Source organism: Saccoglossus kowalevskii, chromosome 18 (genome assembly GCF_978046115.1).
Source record: "Saccoglossus kowalevskii chromosome 18, keSacKowa6.1, whole genome shotgun sequence".
Classification (NCBI taxonomy): domain Eukaryota; kingdom Metazoa; phylum Hemichordata; class Enteropneusta; family Harrimaniidae; genus Saccoglossus; species Saccoglossus kowalevskii.
Window position 1 is genome coordinate 21,235,213 of NC_140658.1, and position 26,781 is coordinate 21,261,993.

Consider the following 26,781-nt stretch of genomic DNA (forward strand, 5'->3'; position numbering starts at 1 on the left):
AACAACAACAACAACAACGACAACGACAACGTCGAACAACACTTTTCCCTTAATATACCTTTCCCTTCCATCTTTGATGGTACGGGCAAGGTAAAAAGTGATTATTACAGGAACCAGAAGCCGAACGTATACTATTGAACCTAACAATTTGGGGTGCGTCTGGATGAAAACCGAGAAGAAGCTCATGGGCGGAGAAGGCCATTGCTAAACCCAAAGCATAAACGAACATGAAACTGGAATGTTAGAAGGCAATGCAACACAACTAGCAGGAGAAATAGAGAAGCAACAAATAGAATTGATCGGTATCAGTGAGACATTTTATTGGGCAGAGAAAAATACAAATTGCTGGCGGAATGTCAATCATCTATCCAGGAAGAGACAGCGAGACACAGACAGTAGCTATAATGATGACAAATGAAGTAGTTAAAGCACTTATAGACTGGGCGCTAATAAATGAGAGGATTATTAAAGCAAGATTCTTGTCCAACCATGTCAAACTGACAATGATACATGCATATGCTCCAACAGAAGGCGCAGACGATCAAACAAAAGATGAATTATATGAGAAGTTCCAAGAAACGGTACAACAAGTATTTAAACATGACTTTCTCGTAACCACAGGTGATATGAATGCCAAAGTAGGCAGCATTAATGAAAATTATGAATGTTCCCTGGGCAGTAATGGAAACAGAAATGAGAATGGATTCCGTGAGAAATGTGCATTATGGAAGACTTGGTAATAATGGGCACCATACTTCCACACAAACGCATTCATGTTGCAACTCTGAAATCGCCAGATAGCTAAATCAAATAGATCACACGCTCGTTAATAAGCGATTCAGAAATTCAGCATTGGACACTCACGTAATGAGATCTGCTGACATAGGGAGCGACCATCACCTCGTGAAAACTACTGTAAAACTAAATATCAAACATGACAACATCAGAACCATTTGACACGACCAAGAGGATTTTAGATCCAGATCCAGATTCGCCATAGCAGTAAAAACAAATTTGAAATGCTGGAGGACAAAGTGAGGGAAGAGGAAAGTGATGAGATAGAACTAGAATGTCAAGTGATAGAGAAGTGCTACATTGAAGCAGCGAAAGAGGTGTTTAAGAAGAAGATGAAGAAAAAGTCATGGATTTCTGAGCAGCATGGTCACTAATTGAACAGGGAAGCAACTTGCATGAGAAGACCATTGGACAAGGTCTAAAAAAATAAATAAATAAAGATTGAAAGATTATTACAAATATGTAAACATTAAGGTAAAAAACTCAATAAGAACTGACCAAAGGTACTGGGCTGTCAAAAATGCATTAAAATCACACAATTTCACTATTCGGAACCAGATCTCAGTCGTGTGCAAACGGGTCCACGGAGTCATATCTCCGTGATACACGCATTGGGCAATCACATTTAAACTTAATGTACATGTATATTATTATACATCTGTCACCGTAACACCATAAGTTATAGCGTGCCGTAATTTATCGGTATTGCACTGGGTATTTTCATCCTACCATATTAGCAAATTAGAATTCCAAATATGAAATGATTACGCGCGTAAGCGTCCTCTAATAATAAAAACAAACATGGCTGCCACCAGGGTTTGACTGGACTCCATACAAAGAAGTTCTCTGATTCTGTTCTAAACTTTTTGGTTTCGGCATTCTCATGATGTATTCTTGGAAGGAAAAGATCTATAATAATAAGTTTAATAACCTCGTAATAACCTTATATTCATAGTTTTAAAACGGTACGTTCATCGTGTTTAAATTTAATATAAATAAATACAAATAGTTGTATTCGCACGCGAATTTTAAACGTCGCTCGGTGGTCGCATCGATTGCGGCGTAGCATTGAAAATGAGATTTTCTCATCTTACTGAAAAGGTTGTTGTCGGGTTGCTCATGAAAGGTGTGGTTTCGTCAGGAGAAGGTCTCGTCATCACTTTGGCGGTGATCAAAAACACCGTCTGGACCCAGGATTTGTTTTAAAAGATTCTTTAGCATTGCGAGATTTGTAGCTTTTGTGTATATAACTCCATATCGAATGTGTAGAATGTTTGGCAAACACTGTCACAGAATAAATCCCAATGCATTATATTAAATAAAGTGTTTCTCGATCCTGGCAAAATTCTGGATACTATGAACAACAGAAAGAACCCCGAGGTGGTCGGACAATGTTCACGGAACCATTGAAAATATCACCTTTGGAGAAAAATATCGATTTTTGTGAATAGTAATATAAGTATAATTTCAAAAGTATTTGTGTTCATGCTCATGGTCAATAATGTAAATAAAACGAATGAGCTTAATTTTCTCGGTGTAAGTCACAATATATAGGGAAATGAACTGCTTGCTGAAGATCTACGGTCTCCGAATGCTTTCTAATGTTTCAATTTGTGTTCCATCACATTTGAAAATATAAGCGTAGTTTATTGATAATTCAATCATTAGATACGCCAGAAACAACACACTTTTGAATTAAAATTAAAATTGAAACAGTTCTTGTTGTTGTTTAGTCACCAAACGAAGATAACCGGTCCAAGTATCAAAGTGGCTGTGGTTTGCGTAATACATGTTATAATCACATTCCTGGTATCCTTTATCTATATTTGTCATTACTTATTTTTGGAATTCATTGCCGATGTCTAATCAGAATAGATTTAGGTTTAAAGCGTGTTTTTTTCATAATATTGGTGGAGTCGCCACATTAAATGATGGTTATTAATGAAAATACATTGTTGTAATCCCAACAACGAGAGATCAACAGAAGTATGGATCATAAGCAAATGTTTGAATGAACATATACCGCTTGTAAAATGTAAAAGCCAGATTACTCTGCCTTATTGTTATTAATGTATTCATTAGAAAGAATAATTTTTCACAGACACATCATGCACTGAGTCGGCACTGTGAATGCTTTATTTATCAGTTCTCAGTATTTAAGAACGGAGAAACTGTCTTTATTTGAATAAAATATAACCATTACAAGGGCAGAGGAATAGAATCTTCTTGATCATTGGATGCATGGCATAGAAATGCGCGATTCGAAATTATGATTTATATGAATAAATCTGTAATGAATTGAATTTGAGATTTCGGAGTTCCTGTGAAATCACAAAATCATATTTGAATTTCTGAAGACGTAATTGATTTATCACTTGGCATTTTCCACTACGGGAGATTACAATACCTGGTAACTAAGATACCTAATATCACTTTTTAGTTACCATGGCAACAGAAATGCTTTTGATATCGATGTCAATATTTATATCGTAGTTCACATGGATAGAGAACTAATAACAAGTTAAAAGAAAAATGTAATTCATGACGTCAGAGAAATGAAATACCAAATGTCAGACAGTTACCATATTCAATGAATTCATTTCGCAACTTACATGTAAATTAGAGCTCTTTCAATTTCCTTATTTGAACATGTTGAATTCCAGGGAATAACAAAACAACTTGAATTTATTTCGTTTGTGTTTGAGAGTCTATATACCTATATATCTATAAACTGACTGGTTTTATAACTGTAACATGAGACGAAATGTGAACAAATAAATACTGATTTCTATGACATAACATAATTTATCTCATGTTGAAACATGGTACTTGAATGAAATTAATCCCGGTTTCGAACTCCATTTCTCAGAAACAAATATAAGATCAATTTATCACCTGTGCTCAATAGTGGGTTGCTTATATGCCTATAGTTGGGATTCTGTTTTACAGAAACAAATATAACATAATTTTTAACACCCACGGTTGTTTATAAATATTTAAACGAGACCATTCGCGCCATACCCTGTTTTGTCACCGGCGGAACTAATCCAAATTATTGATAGGTTTAACACTGTTGAAAATGTTACAGGAGCAATTTGGAATCTGGATAAAAAGATTAACCTCATGCAGATTATATAGTATCAAGGTATAGACATTTTTACATTTAGATAGTTTGGTTTTGCCCTGTTGACATTTTGGAACTCCGCAATAAGTTGAACATATTACAATTTTAAACGAAATTAAAATATCAAAACACTGAAGTACATGTTTTAGAATTTCTTTTGTGGTGAAGGGAATTCAAATTTAATTACAAATACTTCATCCATATGTTTAATTGTAATTGTAACACAACGCAAGAAAAATGATACCAGATTAAGTTTCATCGCGTGTTATCAATATTATATATTGTGGAATGAGTTACATTATTCGACGAAAGTTTCGTAGTAAATATAACAAAAGTCTAGGAGTTATTTAAACTGGCCAATTGCATCGTTTGCACATTAAATGTTATACATACACGTTTAATGCAGTGGCGATAAATATCACATAAATAGACCATTTACAATTTTGCAAAATATAATTTATAGCAAATTACACGTTGACTATGGTATCGACTTTAAAATAAATAAGTTTTTCAATGTTTATGCACAGCCTTTTAAATTATGCAGAGAGTTCGACAAAAATGCGTTGTTGATTTTGTTATCTCAATTTGTGTTTTAATACGTTATAGATCTATTATACAGATATATCTTGTTACAGGTATCACGAAGTAAAGACCGTCTAAATGTGAACGAAATTCAAAATGCATTTAGGGAGTTGCGCGTGCTAACGTACATTCATATATATTTCACCTAGATAACTGTTAATATTTGCATATTGGTATACACATTTTATTAAATTTTATTGTAAACTAAAATTCTATTCGATTGATGCAATAATTATTTACTTAAATGCGCATCTATATGTACGAGCTCATTTACATAGTGTGCAATAAACGCATGAAATATCGGCCACACATTACTGACAATGCACACACGTGTCACGTGATAAAATATCATGCTTTGGTAATGATCCGTGCTGTTCAACAACAGAGCGTGACTAGAAAAAGAACCATTAACCTTAAACAGACCCAAAAAGCGATATTAGAGGGTATTGTGAGGCATTTACATGACTCATTCGAGGACGAGAATGATTCATAAATCGTGTGTTATCAATATTATATATATTATGGAGCGAGTTGCATTGTTCGACCTAATAAATTGCATATAACTACGATCATATTCTAATATTTCATACTTATCCCTTTGTACACTTAGCATATTTAACAAAGATTTGACTTTTTAGAAGAACAGTTATTAAGCTACGTTTTATAAGCACATCGTCCATTACCAGTTCCTATGATGAGTGAGTTTAGATCTATCGTACCCAAGTGTTACTTCCCCTTCAACTGTAAGCAATGCTCAATAAGTACTTCTCGAAATGTAGTACAAATAAAAAAACTTAAGGTAAAGCCTACTCATGATTTCAAATGCTAAGAACTTAATTATTTGTGAATAAATTGTACTTCCGGAGTATAAGGATATTGACTTTGGAGGGTCACCAGCTCAATTATCGAGAAACATTTTGGTTGTATTTTAGCGGATAGTGGTCATTTTGGCAGTATTATTGTGATTTCTCCACAGGTTCCTATGGCAGAGATATCATGCCATATCTAAAAGTGTAAGCTGGCTGAAAAACAATGATATATTGTTAAAGAGGATCTGCGGATCGTCCGAATTATAAATAATTATGGCTACTGAGACAATGTGAAATATACGTTTATATATATATATATATATATATATATATATATATATATATATATATATATAGTTTAAGAACGAATATGCAATGCAACTATTGTGAGGCATTGTTTTTATATATATTAGAAGCAAATGTGCAGGACATGTGCAGGACATACTGCAACACAGACTAATTACCACTTTCTCGAAGGTTCAACACAAGTAGTATTCGAATTCCAATAGGTCTTTATTACATAAACATTCCATGGATAATCCCTCAAGTCAGTAATGGAAACAAATAGGATATTTGGTTGTTGGTTTTAGATTTAAAAAATTAAAACTGCTAGATAATATAGGACCGAGTTACCAATGCTGTACCTTTATGTTCATGTTTCATGTGACTGTATGTATGACTACCAATGATATTATATACAAAATTTGGCATGGTTTTATAAGGGGTACATACAAACTTTCATTTCTGTTAATATAACATACTTTGAAGTTGAGGATATGTACACAAAAAATCCATCATGAAAATGTAAATCGTTGTTGTTGTTGAAATTATTTCATTTGACCTCATGATATGTCTTTTTAATCTTTTTAAGAGAATACATTAAATCAATAACGTCACTTAAAATTTCGGACCAACAGGATTGTTAATATTAATCATTATTCATGGAAGCAGATGTGATTGCCATGATAGAGTTTGCAGAATAAATGAGCCAGCCAGAGTAAAGGAGTGTCAGATTACACGTATATGTTAACGCAGTGCATAGACTGAGGCGACGTCTACAACGAGACCTACAGTTAGACCAACACTAAACAAAACGTTGTTGCTCTGTGTATATAGATTGCAATAGTGTTTCACTATAAGCTTGTCGCTATTTTTCTAACTATGACTTCTTTATCTGGTATCTGGCATTTTTCGCTAGAGTCGGTCAGTTTTCGTTTTGAAAATTGTCCTTGTTTACTCGCAAATTGAATAGTTTCTTTGTTGCGTAACTGTCCGTGTTTATTGGTTAATCAAACAATATCACACAGAAATTTGTGGGAGTGCAATTTATTCCTTACTTATTAAAATAAACGATTTTTTTCAATAGTCGCGAGACCCGCGATTAGAACTATGTTTCTTCTGATCAGCCAAGCTATGAAGTATCACACTGTGATTATACATGTATTAGCTAGGCCAGTAGACGTAACCATTTCTTAATTATTGGGAAGCCGCCATGTATAGTTCTGGTGATGTGTGTTAAGTTGAGCTGGCAAATTGGTAATCTAGAATTTCCGTCCATATATGCTGTATATATCAAGTATGAGAAGCAACATTTTTTGATCAATTACGGAAAAATGTTCAGAAAATTCTCAGAAAAGGTTACCCTTGAGAAAGGGATCAATTGATTCGAGTTTGCTAGAGAACGCGAAGAGGTTGCCATGGAAATATCAATGTTTAGAAAAGAAATCGCTTATGCTTGTGGTATGTCCAAAATGGCTGCGAAAACATTTGATGAATATGTAAAATTTATTATACAAGTGATGTAATTCACACCTAATGTGTATATATCATATATGCTCTAAGTACTACACAGTAAGATTTATTACAGTCAAACCCAGAGTTCGATGTATATTGGACTATATTTTGTATGCAACGTGTCTCCAGTGAAACGTGTCTCCACTGAAATAGAAACGCTCCATCAGACTATGCAAATATGAGTCTGAATGTACACACTTGAACACTGTATGTAAATATTTGCACGATATGCACGTTCAAGAATCTCCTCATTTAAAAAACAAACAAACATACATTATTTAACGGCATGATGAAAACTTGTGTTCGTATCTATATTTTTACATTTGGCATAACAATAATTCTAATTCCAATGGCTATCATAGAACAGAAACAGGTGGGAATCATGATTAATGTACAGAATGGCGTCATGTACACGGATGGTTTATATTGTATAAGCAGGGTTATATTTTCGCTGATGACTAAAAGCAACACATTATCACCTAGTGAATACGCCAGTTTATGGTTTCCTTTACAGGTGTATTTAAAATATCGGGAATATTCTTGCAACACCAAATACGGTGCCAATAAATGCATACATGTATATTTTTATGTTATGGATAAGACACTTATACACACCTGACGGTAACAAGTAAAATACATAATATCGACCCAGCCATCCTCTATTATTAAAAGATTTGAAATGTCTTTACTCATTAAAAATAAATTAATATTTAAATTTGTATTATCAACTGTATTAACGTTACAAACGTTACACCACAGTCCCCAAAATATGTCAACATTCATATATTTGAACGATAGTATTGTCGACACGATTAAAATGTGTAGTTATAAAGTTTAAAAAAAATATCTGTTCTGGGCGCTTGAGTTCGACTCGCTATAAAGCTGTATCATCGGATATCCTCGGGGGCGGACATCCGGGCATTTTCACCGCCTGGCAACCCGCGGCGGTGAAAACAAAGGCCCAAAACTCGCAGAAAACGGTACTTTGGGGTGATTGTTGAGACTCATCTGAACAGTGCAACAAGATTAGCCATACGTGTGTAACATATATAAATTTGGTTGTTCGGGATTACTTCAAAGTTGAGTTTGTGTTGTTTTCTCGAATTTTCACCGGCTCGACCAGCGTTCCACAGCTGCGCGCACAGAGCCCATAGAAATGCATGGTACAGTGGTGCGCGTCTTAGCAACGTGGAACGTCTGTGACGTAGCTCCGCCCCGAGGATATTTTGTTAGTAGCATTGACGTTTGAAGTAGATGTGCCCCATTTCAAATGCAAGGTATCAGGGTAAGACATTCTCAGCATATAGCCGAACATTGCCGAGCATGTATGTAGATTCAGCTGTGGTGGAATTCTCAGTAGCTTAGAGCATGAAACATTCTCAAAATTGGTGAATTCTTAATTTTTGCCTTGTATTCCATGGTGTATTATCAAATGTACCTCCATTTCCACCTGTAACCCCCCCCCCACCAGCTAGATGGTATTATAAATGTTGTGTTGGTCGTTATGAGGATCCTTTTAAAAAGCATGCATTTCTTCTAGGCCACCATTTCAGTGTTATATTGAGGCAAAGTAACAGTTGCTATAAACATATATACGGGTACTCCCCTAGGCATTTTGTAACATGTCGCGTTGCAACAGGTGATCAAATAAACTCAGTGACTTCGGTAATTAGCTTCGATCGACGTTTATACTTGTTACGGTAGTCATTCTAAATTATATTGAAGCTGTCACTAACTACAATGCTCCGCCTCTGATTAACCTGAACTTAAATCCTGACAAATTGACAAATCGTTTTTGTGACGTAAATATGAATGAATGAGGAAAGCAAATACTGTAAAATATTTTATTTTAGTTGGAATTAATTTTCACTGAAAAGACTTTTTGGGTGTTTTGTATGGAATTCTTTTTCACTGATTTTTAACAAGTTGAATGTAAAATATAGAAAAAAAGGTATATTTGCTGGATTATATTTTCCCCGAATCACTCCTTTAGCGAAAATAGCCAAAATTAATTCCAAGTATTTTACAGTACTTTAAATATAGGAAATATTATGGTTGAGTAGTTGTATAACTAAACACTCAAAAAGACCTATATTTAACATCGAATGACAGTGAAAAACAGTCAGTGGTGTCACATTGGAAATGTGTCTTAATCGGTGATTTACGAGACGCCGCAAAACCTGAATAATTTTGAAGTTGACTTTTTTATTTATAGCTGAATGTCGAAATGCCAACTTCTCAATTGTTGCGTTGAGATACTTTTACTTCGTCAAAATTGACCTCGCAGTGAACGAAAAATGGTATACTGATGGAAATTGGTCGCTAACTTATTTATTTGTAAAGAATTTCAGCAAACTAACCAAAAATAACAATGTTCGACTTCAGTTCGTCATTTCCCGTAATGATAATAAAAAACTGGCAAAGGAAATTTACAGATGCATATCTCACGTTTTTTTATGTCGAGTATGATAATTTCTAATCTATATGGCAAAGTTGTTGATGCTTCATAGCCCCGTATTCGCATACCATCTGTTTAAGATACGGTAAATGACATCGGTACTGTTTCATGTCGAGATGTTAGCTCTCTCAAATTACGATAATTTCCGATTATACAGTACCGCTGTAAAAGATGCATGGTTCAGCAATCTTACATCATTCATAGTACGACGGTATGTGAATACTAATGTCATTGTGGCAGTCAATACGAATGACACTAAGTGATATTTTGCTCTGAGCGTGGCGTGGCGCGATAGACGTCGTCAGTTTTAATGTGCTCGAGCAGCACGCGTAGAAAACCAAATCGTGCGACAGTAATATTGTTATCACTGCGATAAGAAAATTTATGAGAATTATTGGCATGGTACAATGACAATAACTTAGAATAATGACAACTGAAGGAATATTTTGAACAAAAAACAACCGGAACTGGAAATTCGCGTCCACGTCACGTCACGCCTAATCAAAGCGCGGTAGTCGTCGCGCAGCGCGTGTTCGAATTTCATGTAAATAAACAATGTATTTTACACGCGTTGTATACATCGCTATGAGTCCCATATCGAACAGGACGCGGCACGACGACTGCAGCCCTTTAATACAAATTAGCATGTGATTCATGAGCGAAATTCCGTAAATGCACGATTTTTCTGTTATTTTGACACTCGAAGTATTGGTGGTAATAATGTTATCACCTTATATAAGCCATTTGTAGAGCTGGTCGATACTTCGGTTCGTGGATAGTATTATGAGATTAATGTATTGTAATAAAACTTAAATGTACAAAATGTTGTATGCAACCGAGTGCCGTGTATGTGTGTCTATTAGAATACTGAACATGGTTTTCCATTAGCTTATAACTATACCTATAAACGATCCAACTGAACAACTTAGTAGACCAAATAATATTCTTGCCCTTTTGGTGCTTGATTTCGACATGTTTCACTATGGAATAGATAATTTGATCTCAATAGACCATTTTCCGTTCACTGCGAGAATCACGCGTTATGCAAAGGTCATAGCGTCGTAGTGGCGTCAAACATCGCGTGGGATTCGACAAACGAAAGTATTTTGGGGGACATTTTCATGCTTAATTATGTGCTGTCCACATTTGATGATAGACAATTTCGATTAAGTAAGGGTATTCGGAAGCAATATTCCACTGTCGAAGATCGACCGGTCGGTGTGAGCTACGAAATAAAGAAATTCGAGTTCAAAATCAAGTCGTTCGATTTTTGCGGCAGACGTTCGACGCGCGTCTTTCATGTATTGCCATCCCTACGGGTATAGTATTATTTCGATGGTCCATGTACTGACCACTGGTGAGATTGTATTCCATTACATGGGACAAGTGATATAATATTATCTCTATAGAAAGCCTATTTATCGTACAAGTAAAATAAAATTATCTCTCCAGTGAAGACCGGTTCATGGGAAAAAATATTATCCCTGAGTGGTCCCAACAACAAGGAAGTTAATATTATCCGTGATTGGTCCCTACAACAAGGAAGATAATATTACCCCTGGGTGGTCCCAACAACAAGGGAGATAATATTATCCCTGAGTAGTACCAACAACAAGGGAGATAATATTATACCTGAGTAGACCCAACAACAGGGGAAATAATATTATACCTGAGTTGTTCCAACAACAAGAGAGATAATATTATACCTGAGTTGTTCCAACAACAAGAGAGATAATATTATACCTGAGTTGTTCCAACAACAAGGCAAATAATATTATCTCTGAGTTTTTCTAAGAACAGAGTTAGTAATACGTAGTTATGTGATGATTTTCATAAAGTTCGTAATTTTGGGTTGAATTGTGCTATTTTGATTATTAATGTATTTTCTGCCGGTGAAGTGAAATATTCATGGTCATAATAATTTCATGTTGCTAAAAAACATTGTTTAGTCCATGACGCCACTCTTATCAACTGGATCCACACATAAGTGATACCAGAATTATGATGTTAACCTCATATTATCTAGTGGTCGTCATATTTTCGCCCCTTCTGAACATTAGAAGATATTTAGGGACGACGTCAAAAGATCGATGTCGGATAAAAACTTAATTCCTTTAGTTTTTTTCTAAACCCCCCTACCCCCCACTGAAACTTAATTGATAAATATTGGTCATGGCGTCAGACTACATTCACCATTAAATATAAATTGATAATCGGACAGTAGTATTGCATAGCAGTTGGTTGTCGGGTGGGTGTAAAAAGATTTTACAAATGTACCTCATTTGACGCACAGATTTACACTCGAACCAAACCATTTTTCTGTTGTTTTTTCCCTTTTCGGTTATTTCTGTCCATGATTGGATAGAAAAAAAAAACGAATTTCAAACACTCCAAGATTTTTTTGACTTCATTAAAAAATAAAAATCGTTTTTGTAGGATGGAAATTTTTTGAGGTCAAACCCCCACCCCCAAACTAAAGGAAATAAGTTTTTTATCCGACATCGATCTTTTGACGTCGTCCCTTATACTTTAAATTATCGGGGGACTCATTGTTTGTACATGGCTATGATCAAGTATGCCTATTATGATAGCTTGGACATAACGGGGAACATACAGGTTGTTTTGTAATACTGTTGTTGCGGAATATTACCGTGTTATCTAGAAGAACTTGAAGGTGGAAATAGTACCGTAGACGACAACCGTCAATTAGATTCAGCAGTGTAGGAAATTGTGGGTAACCACCCAATTGCATGCAGTGTGTCAATACGCATCGATGTGTGGATAGTTAGGCCATTTTCAGATTTAGAACGGCCTAACTATACACTATAAGAACGCAGACCGTGTTTGATTTAACGTTAGTTACGTCCGTCGTAATTTTAGAGTGGTCTATTTATTTCTTGTGAGAACATTGTATACATGGGGTGGTATATCAAAACAAGGCAGTCTACATGTGACGTCATTGCTAGATCCCTTAAATGTGGACAGTCAGTTATCGACGTAAAAAGAGCGTCTTGGATTTTCCAAACTAGAAACTGTGAATACAATGTCGATATTAGTAATTGCATGTTACTTGCTGTGTTTTTTTCTGAAACAAATGAGTTCGAGAACCATCGTCGTTTTTTCAACAAGACGGAATCCGTTTGCGGTTTTTGTTTCACATAGTGTTTGCGACATTCGCCGCCACGATAAGCAAGTAATCACCGAATTAATGCTAGACTATATATCCATCTGTGTTATTTTATATCAAATGATTTCCACATTGGGTAAATGCTGCAAGAAGCTGATTTAATTAAAGTCTATTAACCATGGCGTTTTCTGGACACTAACTTAAAGCGGGAGAGTCTTCACCTGCGCATGCGTCAGATAACCATAGCATGTCATTGTTTCCAAACAAGCGTCTACCCATGAGCCTTTGCGTTTTAGCGTGTGTTTTTAGCATCGCTTGCGACTCAATTCCCGCGCGTGCGCTGGTGACGACGCTCCCGCTTTAACGACCAGCGCATGATTACTTAGCAGTATATTGTAATGTGCTACATATATTGTAATGAAACAATACTCACTCTACGAATGCGTAAAATAACAAATCAATATAGTATTCAATATCCAGCCAGACCACACTATTACTATATTCAATGATTATATCACCAACACTCGAGTCAAAACATCGGCAAATGATACATGTCATAACAATTGCAAATAAGTCACATATTTGCAAAAATACTCGTATAGCAATTTGCGTATTGTGCTTCTCATTGTTATTTGAATCCAGTAAGACATTCTAATAAGGAAATTATGTTTTCGTTAATTTAATGTGATCGATTGTCGCATTAAAATTTGACAAGCTGAGAATTGGTATACGACAAATGTAGCGAGTAGCTTCAGTGTACGCCTCATGTTTTTTTTTTGCAATTAACTCTATTTTATATATACAACTTATTGGTGAGAATGGAAGGTATTGCGTAAACATACGTGCATTCAAATGAACCACACAAAGCATTGCTTTGCAACAGCCCAATGATAGTGTCCGTATGTGTATTCGATATTAATATCCATGATTACATCATATCAATCTTATCATTTTAATATATCATATATATAATAATTAATAATGATACCCGAGGGGGATTAAAGTCTAAGTGTGTGACGTGTATAGTTTTAAAACGCAGTTTACACCAACACCTTCGTGAATGAAACGCGACGCAATTCTAGTAATGCTAGTGGATTTTAATCAAGATATTCTGTTTACTATTTTTCGCCTTGAACTGAAGGAAATACAGCCTATTGGATTATATATAGTTAGGTTTGTTATTTTCTCATAAATAATTTACGTGTTCAAGCTCACCTCTCCTCCAACCCAGGCATTTGTTTTCAATAATAGATGAATAACCCCAATTCATCTGCAATTCAAAGCCTTGGAGCTATATTTTGATTATTAGCTGATACGAACAACACAGCCGTAAAAACGGTATTTGCACAATTAATGCGAATAGCAGTTGATCCCTGAATTTGACTTATCCGTTAAATATTAAAGGGTTGTTAGAAATGAATGCGTAATTTTATACGCAGACGCTGTACAATCATATTTGTGGATTTCAAATATATATATCGAACTGATTATTGTTTATTTATTCCAAAAATGAGAAATATAATTTCTTGTATTTAATAAAGTAATTTTTTGCCCTATCGTGTCGTCCACTCTCTTCTCTCAATGGCATGAGACACGCTTAAATGCACAATTGCTTATGTGAACTACTGCTGTTACTAACGATTTCCCTGAAACGTTTTTTGATCATTCGGAAAACACATAGAGATTACAATAACGTAATCAGATGAGGGTTTGACGAAAACCAAAAATAAATAATCGTACTAGAAAGTAAATATACAGAAGAATGTATGAAAAAAGAAGTATGTTCGGCACTCACCACAGACTCTAAGCTGGAAAACGCAAAGAGTGATAAATCCAAAAAAATACGTAAACATCATATCTCCTATTCGACGCAACTTCTTCTTTGAAGAATCTTCTGAAAATGGGTGTGAGAGTTTTACCAGTTTGGCTAGTAGTACAGCAACGCCGAAAGTGCACGAATCGCTTCGAACACCTTTGGATTAGCACTAATGCTGCGTCGATGAGATCAGGGTTAGATTACACGGACACGGCATCAGGTGTGTTTTAATGACCTGGTTATTGATGCAGAGTAAAACTCATTCTAGTGTTACACAGAAGAAGGTTAGTATCATTGTCGAGTAACGGACTTCAAACATGATGATTGGAAGTCGATATAGCGATCCCTCGATAACTGTTATCAGGAGTTGAGGTTTGTTTGTCACTCCTGTCCAGGGACGAGGCTCCCTAGGCGTTTTTCAAATATGGCAGGGTATCCTTAACACAGTACAGTCTTCGATCAATGTATTTACTGAAATGAGCAAACCTAAAGAATTATTGGCAAGAAATTGTTGTCATAATCTCTTCATCGGTAACATTTGAAATGAATCAGATGAAGATTATTGCCAGACACATCTTGCTAATACCGCGCACAATATACTAAATTCATTGTTTAGAATAAGCGCATGTCCTTCATCCGGGCCACACAGCTTAAATGCGTTGAACCCACCGCCGTGCAATGTACACAATGCCTATAAGAGCCGGGTTTCGAACGCGCGGTGAACCCACATATAAATATTCCGAAACATTTCTCCAAATATTCATCGGCTTGTTCCCTTGGCGTACAATACTGGTCATATTGCATCAACTTGATCTTGATCACTAAGACCCACATTTGATGCATATATTGACATAACAAACGGTCTAGAATAGCCTGGCAACTTTAGATCAATCCGTCAACACGATTTTTAATGAGCCCGAAACATGTTCTTGAATTGTTTTTTTTTCAAATTGGGAAGTTCAGTTGATAATGTTTGCATTCATAATAATTGTTATTTCGTATGACTTTCACCAACAATATTACCAAGAAACTTAACTGGCATGAAAACAATTTCACTAGCTTTACAGGTTAATACAAGCTCATTTCTTTTCTAGTCTCTCTGCTATGAATGTGCCGATTCTCAACTGTCATGCTCTTCGAATATTCCCTTCAATATCACGACTTGATGGGTATTGTATATCGTTGAGACCATAATTACTTTACATACACAGGTGCATTAGCGCTTGATTGCTCAAATAATTGAAAACAACATATTTTAAACCTATATTAACAACAATTACGACGGAACCATGATTCTATTTCATTTGCTGTAGTTGTTATAATTCAACAAATCCTGTCATCACTTCAACCAGACTCGCATATAAAAAAATTGTTTATTTATCATTTTATGTCATAGAATGAAAATGGATGTGTTAAAAACATCATATCTTTATCATCATAAGTTTTGCAATGAAATATCTTTAATTTCTCTTGTCAAGTTATATGAAAGGTATAGCAAAACATGAATTAGAGAGATTGCATCATTTTGTATGTAAATTAGGGCTGTACCGTCCTCAACATGTTATCATATTTTATAACTACGATTCGTCGTCATATGAACATAATACAATTGTTGTACAAAGTATATAATAAAAGAATAACTCATTTATATACAATTTTGATTCCAATATATTATATAAAAATAAATTGTTTTGTCAACATTATGTATAAATAATTTTCATTTGTTTAGTTATATATTAAATATTGAAATATTATTTGCAAATTATGAAAACAGCATAATCAAATATTGCATATTATTCTCATTGCGCTTACGCTATCTACAGATAATGTTCACACTCACGTTTATTATATCACTTTTACAAACAACAATATTATATATATATATATACATACACATACATATTATTTACATATATAATTATTACAGACAACTATATTATATATATAATATATTCACGCACACTTGTATTGTATGTATACAATGCATTATATACATATTATTTCTTCCAAACGTTATTTCATTTATTATATCACTTTTACAAACAACAATATTATATACATACAATTTTTACAGACAACAATTATATTATATATATATTCCCGCACACTTCTATTATATGTATATAATGCATAATTTTTATTTATAATACTACATTTTATTTGCAGTTATTTACAAACTATTTTGCTCACCTGCTCGCAAATATAACCAGTAACTATTCTGATTGTGTATTGAATCGATCTGTTAAGAATTAATTGCTGAATTTCCCGTTATATGAGCTAGGAATTTGCATAACGAGGCTGAGATGAGTTGACCTCTAACCCGTTATGTCGTCACAGGATTTTTTATTACAATATCATGACAATTTCATTATATATAATATATATAATATATTGGAAACGAAATTGTATATAAATAAATAATGAGTTATCTTTTATTATATACAAACAATTTGTACCACAATTTTATTATGTAGGTATAATGAAGATTCGTATATTACATATAATTTGCTTATATCAATAAATGCATATTAAACAACACTCCATAGACGTGAAGATGTCATATTTAAAGAAATGAAGAGTGGTTGTATTGTAAACTCAGTGACTATTTATTGAACAATATATACACATTCTTTGCTGCAATAACAAGTCTTTGTATCAAATTGAAACACTCCTTGGTTAATAGGTATAGCGGGAATAAATTACATATATTTTCCTTTGAGTAATTTATAATACATATCAATAAATCTTCAAATTTGAGGATAACGAGGATAATGAGGATAACGATGTCTCAAGAAATATTTCACTGCGCATTTCATTACAGTATTAAATTTTACCTATCTTTAAATTAGTAATACCTTTCAGTTGATATATCACATAGCTACGTATGAACAACACTGCGACGTTAACAAAACTTTAGTCAAATGTCAAGCGATTAGGTAATTACTTTATCTATTCACCTAAATATGCAAATTAGTCATAAACTATCAAAACGTTTTCCATATTAACATCGTTTTCGCCATTAGAGAGCATCATAGGCGACATAACAAACCAAAGTAACGGGGATAGTGGGGGTTACATGGTAACCAAAATCCAATAATGTATTTTGGTAGTAATTTAAATTCTTCAAACAGACAAATGTGACTTCAGTGTGTAATAATGGCGCGAAGGATAGAGTTTCCGCTATCGGGTTAAAACAATATTTTATGACTGAATTTGTCCATGCTAACTATGTCGTCTAGTTTTGTGATATGGCAAATATATCTAAATCGGTTGCCATGGCAACGGTACTGACACATTATTCTTATAGGTATAGGAATATTCAACTAAATTTTGTTTATTATCGGAGTGTAAGCATACGGTAATATCCTTTGCAATAATTTCAGAATTTATTGTTTACCCTTCATCAATATTCGGATAACTTATTTTGTACACTTTGTTTATTTTCATGTTTAGGTTAATAACAGCTATTGCATTAGCAAGTAAATAACACCGACTAAACGGCGGGATAAACACTTAGTACTACGTCAAATCAAATCAAAGTAAACACGTACTGCGTGTGCGACTCGAACCGACGTTGACGTACGGCACCTAATCGAATAGCTTCACGTCGTGGTATGGTAACGTCTTCTCTCCACAACGCAAACATATTAATGTCTAATAGCGGGCAGAGAAACCCATCCACATCACACAGCTTAGCCATACATTGGGGCAAAGGCCCTCAGATCTGGCTGTAAAGATTAGTGAAACTAGAAACAAATAGTTGTCAACTGATTGCTTGCTGCAGTAATATAGTACTAATGCTGACGTCATTCAAGTTTGCACACTCGCCATTGTCACGTGCATTACAATTGTCGTTCTGTCTTGTATGACCTACTACAAACCTCACTTCTCTTTGTTAGTGAACCATTAGCAATTTTATATGTATCTGCTGTCCAAGTCGCGGGACAATTACACGTTCATTCCAGTCTCGTCTACTGCCAAGACAGAGAGAAACCACCGGACCAGCTCCAATGAACTTCTGCTCTTACAGCAATGTGATTATTTAATGATCATGTGTGTAAGTTATACCAGTTGTTTGGTGTACATCTCGACGGTTTTTGATCGATTCAGGGCAAGGCCAGAGACAATGAACTATTTGATAATAACCAAATATTATGTACCTTGTTGATTTAAAAAAAACAAAACATCAACTAAGTTGGCTGTGAACATGAACTTATGTACCTGATACTCGATAAACCAGGGCGAGGTACAGCATATTCAATTTTTTCATTGAAAGTCGAATTGGAACGACCGTTTTTACGCTGTCGAAGTTCGTGATTACTGTCGTATGCACAGTTCCTATCACGTTCCATGCAGATACCGTGATAAAATGTCCAACCACGATGAATTTAAAGTTATTTTCTTCTGATATAAATTGTATGACTCGAGTAAAGGCACTGAATATTATGTGCATTTAAAGGGGAACCGCTCAATCCCATGGATTGCACCAAAGAATCATGAGATACTATTATTTATGTTGTTTACAATGTTAATCTATCTTTTGTTATCCATTGTTATTTTAATCCAGAAAGTAAATTTGTTGTGAGATTAGGCTTAACTGGAAGGTGCCCCTTTAACATTCACTCATACGAAGTCATTGATGAAAGACAAACATTTTCAGGGACAAAATACATGTACTCGTATATCATACACGTGTTATACGTGTACATAAAGTAAACTGTTGTACTATCCTGATTGGTGATGGGAAAGATACTGAATTTGTTTGATGAACAGCATGAAGAACATAGGTTGCCTTCAGAACTGAACTTGTATTTGGAGAAAAGTTATTTATATGAGAAGCTGCAACACACTGTCTTCATTTAGCTCGTACAGTCAAGCCATATGAAACATAAATCAGATAATATACAACTGTATCCACATTTTGTATTAAATAATAAAAGTAAAAACGTCAAGCAATGTTTTATTGGCCATCTTGGCATTATCATCAACCAGGGAAAACTTCTTCTGATATCATTTCTATGAAGCAACATTGTTCCTACAAGAAACTGAAATTATGAAACTACAATTAGTGAAGATTTTATTCTGACTGATGTAGCATCACATTACCTATCAGTCTCTTAGTATCTTTAAGTTTGATCAGAACATAGTTACTTTAATCCCAGTGAGCTTCTTTAAACCTAGGAGTAATACAGGTAACAAGGGTACCAAGGTTTGGAAACATCACAAATTACTGTGATTTTTTCCGCATTACACACATTGCAAGCATGCTTGAGTCGAAATCAAGGGAAGTGTTTTTGAAAGACACGAGGAAACACACATTGATTGTAAAAATGTAATAATTTTTGCAAGATTGTTTGCAAATAAGAGAAAATGCAGTCTCACACAATTGTCCATACAATTACAAATTCACGAAATAAAATTTAATTCATATACAGCTATGAACATAATCATGCTAAGTAGTACTGAGGTAATCATTATTAATGAACCTAATAAATACATTTCTATAACAGATATTTCATCGAAAATTCATTATTAAAAATCATCACATTTCTAGTGAAGATTAAAAAACGATTAAACATCAATTACAAAATATATGTACAATTCTGAAAAATAAGTAAAGTACAATAGATCTACCCAAATGATAACATAAAAGTAATCTGAAAAGTTTGTACCACTAGCTGCACAGAAGCTACTTTAAAATTTCTTATTGTTTGTGAACAATATAATTTTAACCATATGTAAGTAATTACAGCAACACGCAAAAACATTCTGTATTGCATGATAAAGCCATCCAGTATTTTTTTATTTATATATTGCAAGGCGCTGTGCTGTTTTTGTTATTGGTCCCATTGCACAAGGTAAAACATTAACATGCTGCAAAATAACTGAAGAGCTTCGTTAATGGTTAAGATTGTTCGATTTTAAATGTTGATCAAACAAGGATTGTAATTGTATTATGTAATTAATGACGGCACTTCATCTTTCAACGAACTGAAGTACTAGATTATGATGCCATGATGACATCACTGCGGCCTGTAAAATGCTGAAATACTCGACAATTGCTAGAACATTGGTCACTAGTTGTAACTTGCTGTTCAGACAAATATTTTGAAATAAAACAGTAACTTCTTCAACATGAATAAACAATGAACTAACTAGACAACATTTGGAGATGCCAACCTCTGCAATTTTTTTCTTTAAAATCGCCTGGTGTGTTCAGGATGAGATTCATTCGTGTGCAGGTACATCAGGGAAATTCACCACACCATAGCAGACCCAGAACAAGTGTAATAGCAGAGTAGCAGATCTAATCTTCTTTTACATCACTAAAACCCTGTTCGAGTTTGACCGGAACCAGGCATCAATCTGTTTGCCACAATACTGAACACTGAAAGACTGATGTATGTGACTTGTAACCCTGTGCCAGGTGATGAGATGTGATGTCAATCAGTTGGGACAACACCAATTGGTATTCATTCCCTGTTTGAACAGATAATATTTGACGCTCGGACAACTCTCTCAGATAATTGATAGTACCTACAGACTACCACTGCCCAACACCACAACCACACTAATGATCATTTGCCATGTTGAGTGGTAATACACTTATCTAGCCAGCTACATTGTCCATATGGGCCCTGGAAGGCTTGTACATGTATGTGCAAAATCATACTTTCTAGAGGCATCTCACACAACAAAAACGTATGATCTTAAAGTGTTGTGCAACATGATTACATTCCACGATGACGGTGCCAGTGGTGATGTGCTGGCAGAAGGCTATTTGAAATTACCATAAATGTTTGTATCCTTGTATCTTAAGGGCTCCATTATCACGGGTCAGAAGGTTACAAACTCACATGTGATTGCCCAAAACTATCATGTTGTGCTTTACGTAAAAGTTTTTTCAAAGTCTCTATTTTTCTGTACATTATTTTTCATGTCATGTGACCAGTTTGTTAACTCTTGTAAAGCGTTAAATATTTAATCTTTCAACTTGTAAGTGTGCCAACTTTGAAGATGCTAGCTTTTCCCCCCTGCAAGTTCTATTACTAATATACAGACATTAATTTACACATATATACAATACTTAACATTCTAACTGTGAACGTATTCGCACTGGTGCAGTTAATAAATATTTAAATATTCCAAAATTGGCTCTATATGTACAATTTAAGTATAAATAAACACAAAAGTTTAAGTACTGTCCAAAACAATGTTTCCATGGCAACTGAGTTAAGAAAAGTTGTACTCCGAACTTAAAAGGAAACATGCTCATAAACATAATCCTAAATTACGCTTTCCTAAACCCAATGTTTCTTGATGATTCAATTAGTTATACTGATTGAATAAAGTTAGGGCAAGATGGAAGTAGCCATTTTAATATGCAAATTAGGCTAATCAAATCATAACCACACTTTCCAAGGACTCATGGAAGTGGATGTGAAGGATCAAAGTTGACATAGTAGTGAAGGGTCAAAGTTGACATAGTAGTGAAGGGTTAAAGTTAACATTGGTAGTAAAGGGTTTAAATTGACAATGGTAGTGAAGGGTCAAATTTGACAATGGTAGTAAAGGGTAGTGAAAGGGTCAAAGTTGACAATTGTAGTGAAGGGTCAAAGTTGACAATGGTAGTAAAGGGTAGTGAAAGGGTCAAAGTTGACAATGGTAGTAAAGGGTAGTGAAAGGGTCAAAGTTGACAATGGTAGTGAAGGGTTAAAGTTAACATTGGTAGTAAAGGGTTTAAATTGACAATGGTAGTGAAGGGTCAAATTTGACAATGGTAGTAAAGGGTAGTGAAAGGGTCAAAGTTGACAATTGTAGTGAAGGGTCAAAGTTGACAATGGTAGTAAAGGGTAGTGAAAGGGTCAAAGTTGACAATGGTAGTAAAGGGTAGTGAAAGGGTCAACGTTAACAATGGTAGTAAAGGGTTTAAATTGGCAATGGTAGTGAAGGGTCAAATTTGACAATGGTAGTAAAGGGTAGTGAAGGGGTCAAAGTTGACATAGTAGTGAAAGGGTCAAAGTTGACAATGGTAGTAAAGGGTCAAATTTGACAATGGTAGTGAAGGGTCAAAGTTGACATTGGTAGTGAAGGGTCAAAGTTGACATTGGTAGTGAAGAGTCAAAGTTGACATTGGTAGTGAAGGGTCAAAGTTGACATTGGTAGTGAAGAGTCAAAGTTGACATTGGTAGTGAAGGGTCAAAGTTGACAATGGTAGTAAAGGGTTTAAATTGACAATGGTAGTGAAGGATCAAATTTGACAATGGTAGTGAAGGGTTAAATTGAAAATGGTAGTGAAGGGTCAAAGTTGACATTGGTAGTGAAGGGTCAAAGTTGACAATGGTAGTGAAGGGTTAAAGTTGACGATGGTAGTGAAGGGTCAAAGTTGAAAATGGTAGTGAAGGGTTAAAGTTGACGATGGTAGTGAAGGGTCAAAGTTGAAAATGGTAGTGAAGGGTTAAAGTTGACGATGGTAGTGAAGGGTCAAAGTTGACAATGGTAGTGTAGGGTCAAAGTTGACAATGGTAGTGTAGGGTCAAAGTTGAAAATGGTAGTAAAGGGTTAAAATTGACAATGGTAGTGAAGGGTCAGAGTTGACATTGGTAGTGTAGGGTCAAAGTTGAAAATGGTAGTGAAGGGTTAAAGTTGACAATGGTAGTGAAGGGTCAAAGTTGACAATGGTAGTGAAGGGTCAAAGTTGACAATGGTAGTGTAGGGTCAAAGTTGAAAATGGTAGTGAAGGGTTAAAGTTGACAATGGTAGTGTAGGGTCAAAGTTGACAATGGTAGTAAAGGGTTTAAATTGACAATGGTAGTGAAGGATCAAATTTGACAATGGTAGTGAAGGGTTAAATTGAAAATGGTAGTGAAGGGTCAAAGTTGACATTGGTAGTGAAGGGTCAAAGTTGACAACGGTAGTGAAGGGTTAAAGTTGACGATGGTAGTGAAGGGTCAAAGTTGAGAATGGTAGTGAAGGGTTAAAGTTGACGATGGTAGTGAAGGGTCAAAGTTGAAAATGGTAGTGAAGGGTTAAAGTTGACGATGGTAGTGAAGGGTCAAAGTTGACAATGGTAGTGTAGGGTCAAAGTTGAAAATGGTAGTAAAGGGTTAAAGTTGACAATGGTAGTGAAGGGTCAGAGTTGACATTGGTAGTGTAGGGTCAAAGTTGAAAATGGTAGTGAAGGGTTAAAGTTGACAATGGTAGTGAAGGGTCAAAGTTGACAATGGTAGTGTAGGGTTAAAGTTGACAATGGTAGTGTAGGGTCAAAGTTGAAAATGGTAGTGAAGGGTTAAAGTTGACAATGGTAGTGTAGGGTCAAAGTTGACAATGGTAGTAAAGGGTTTAAATTGACAATGGTAGTGAAGGATCAAATTTGACAATGGTAGTGAAGGGTTAAATTGAAAATGGTAGTGAAGGGTCAAAGTTGACATTGGTAGTGAAGGGTCAAAGTTGACAACGGTAGTGAAGGGTTAAAGTTGACGATGGTAGTGAAGGGTCAAAGTTGAAAATGGTAGTGAAGGGTTAAAGTTGACGATGGTAGTGAAGGGTCAAAGTTGACAATGGTAGTGTAGGGTCAAAGTTGACAATGGTAGTGTAGGGTCAAAGTTGAAAATGGTAGTAAAGGGTTAAAGTTGACAATGGTAGTGAAGGGTCAGAGTTGACAATGGTAGTGTAGGGTCAAAGTTGAAAATGGTAGTGAAGGGTTAAAGTTGACAATGGTAGTGAAGGGTCAAAGTTGACAATGGTAGTGTAGGGTCAAAGTTGACAATGGTAGTGTAGGGTCAAAGTTGACAATGGTAGTGTAGGGTCAAAGTTGACAATGGTAGTGTAGGGTCAAAGTTGACAATGGTAGTGTAGGGTCAAAGTTGAAAATGGTAGTGAAGGGTTAAAGTTGACAATGGTAGTGAAGGGTCAAAGTTGACAATGGTAGTGAAGGGTCAAGGGTCAAAGTTGACAATAGTAGTGAAATGGTCAAAGTTGACAATAGTAGTGAGGGATTTAAATTGACAGCTTCTCATATGACATTGACAGAATAGTTTATATGTCACAGTTTTCTTCCAGTTGTGGATGTTTCACCTTGTGTTAATAACGCCACATACTAATAAACAGAGTATAAACAGAATATGATTAACAACAGTGTGACTCGCAGCTTCATAGAAACACGGTATGTCAATATCATTGATGACGGGACACTTGTGTTCTTGTGCCAAACTTGTATGGTCATCTGTATGGGCGCATGTACCATTGATGATGCGAAAAGCTCCAGTTGCTGATATTCTGAAATTATGAGAATGAAGAGTAGTTAGTGCTTTTTCTGGAATAATACAAACATTTCAGAGGTGACTACAAAACTGATAAAAGAAAGTCGATCCTACTGCAAAAAAATTAATTTTACTCTGCACTTAATTTTTGCTTATTTACAAGTTTAAGTTTATTTTCACTGATATTTGATGAGTTGAATTTAAAATATATGAAAATCAAAGAAAGCTTAGAAAGAACTCCCATGTGCTGAGAGTATTGGAGACACATTAAATATAATTCGAAATTACTTAGCTGAAAACTAATTATGCAAATCAGAAAATTAATATGACCAGATTTGAGTGTAAAACTAATGAGGTCTGCGCAATGTAACAGAAAATCTATGTCTCCAAGTTTAATTGAAATGTGATTAGAACCAAAAAATTATGAATTATTATGCTTATTAGGGAATTAATATGAACAGATTTTTACCCCAAACTAATTAGGTTTGTACATTGTCCTAGAGCATCTTTATACTAAGTTTCATTGAAATGGAATAATTAGTACCGTGAAAACTCCAAAATTTCGACCCCTCTAAAAATTCGTCCGCCTATTTATTTGCCGGTTTCTGTGTTTTATTTACCTACAAATTTTCGACTCCACTAAAAATTGCCGACTCATTCTTATTCGAAAATTGCGACCAGTTTTAGTTTTCCCCCAAACGAAAAAAACACACGATGTGAGCGTTCAAACGGGACCTTCCTCGAAGGCATGAATCCGGGTTTCTGATTGACTGAGAGATTTTTATTTTATTGGTAACGAAAATATATTCTAAATAAACGAAGTTTGAAATAAAAACGAACACAAAAATCTCGGCATGCTGCGTTTCTGAATTGTTGATTATTACTGTACTCAGTAGTGATTATAATAATATACACAAAATAAATTTGTTGAATGGTTATGAAATACAAATAAAAGTCAACTTAGTTTCATCGTAAGCGAATGATTCCGGTCTCGTATAAACGTTTGATGCTGTAGGATATCCGCCATGTTCTCTTAGGTCAAATAGGTCAAATCGCTAATTAACCAATCAAAAAGCTGGATGATGCCAACGTGTTCAAATTACCATAGCTTATTTAAATATGTTAATGTTATTGAACGCAATGCGGAAGAGATTGGTGTTGTAGTACGATATTTTGGCTTGGATTTTGATGCGAAAACGGCATGATTTTTTTTAAATAAAAAAATTAGTTGTTTTTAAAAAATAAACTGGTCATCTGAAGAATAATTTAACATTGTTCACAGTGATAACAGCTCATTCTCGAAAGGAAGCTTACCCGCTCACGCTAGTCACGATAAAAATCATACACGTGTACTCTTGAATAGACAAACGTCAATGACTACGGTAAAACTTAGACTCTATTTTAGCCGGCAGGATTGATTGAAATGTCCGAAAAATGACGCCAAAATACACCTTAAAAGTCCCATTTTATTTTCTTAAATCCCATTTTATTTTTTAATCCAAGGGCGAATTTACGGCAGAATTTGGTCCCTCAAATAAGGGACACGTGAGCTTTGATTCTAACCGGATACATTGCACTGGGTCGGGGAGATAGTTTGCTAAACTTCCATGCATCTTTTGTCCAATGGGTACCTGTACTTCGAACATTCGCAAGTTTTTCTAGGTAGTGCGAGACAGCTTTGTCTTTTGACCTATTAGTTTTGTGCTGACCTCTTCTCCGCGTCTTGATGTTTTGTTTTGCTTGTCATAATACTCACTGATTGATGACTTTGTTTAGATTTTGAGTTACAACTCGGCCACGACCTTTGCTTTTACCGTGAAACATGAGGAAGTTTACGTCAATTGACGGACATTGCATTTTTTAAAAACTAATGAAGCACACTGTCTATCATCCCCATTTTTTCATTTGCTGATTTCTATTCTGAAAAATTCGACCGTCCGAAAATGCACCTTAATTTTGACTATAAAAACACGTCACATATCGAACACCAATTATTTAAAACCGGTCGAAATTT

At 35.0% G+C, this 26,781-nt stretch overlaps 1 protein-coding gene across 1 annotated transcript in view; it reads right to left on the reverse strand.

The window, feature by feature from the left end:
* Window positions 1–19,823: 19,823 nt before the first annotated feature.
* LOC100367067 (voltage-dependent calcium channel subunit alpha-2/delta-2-like) overlaps window positions 19,824–26,781 on the reverse strand; it is a 33,398-nt gene continuing 26,440 nt past the window's right edge. Inside the window, exon 22 of the mRNA XM_085492682.1 lies at window positions 19,824–24,783. Within this exon, the coding sequence (XP_085348808.1) occupies window positions 24,579–24,783 (205 nt within the window). The 3' untranslated portion in view covers window positions 19,824–24,578. The remainder of the gene's footprint in view (window positions 24,784–26,781) is intronic.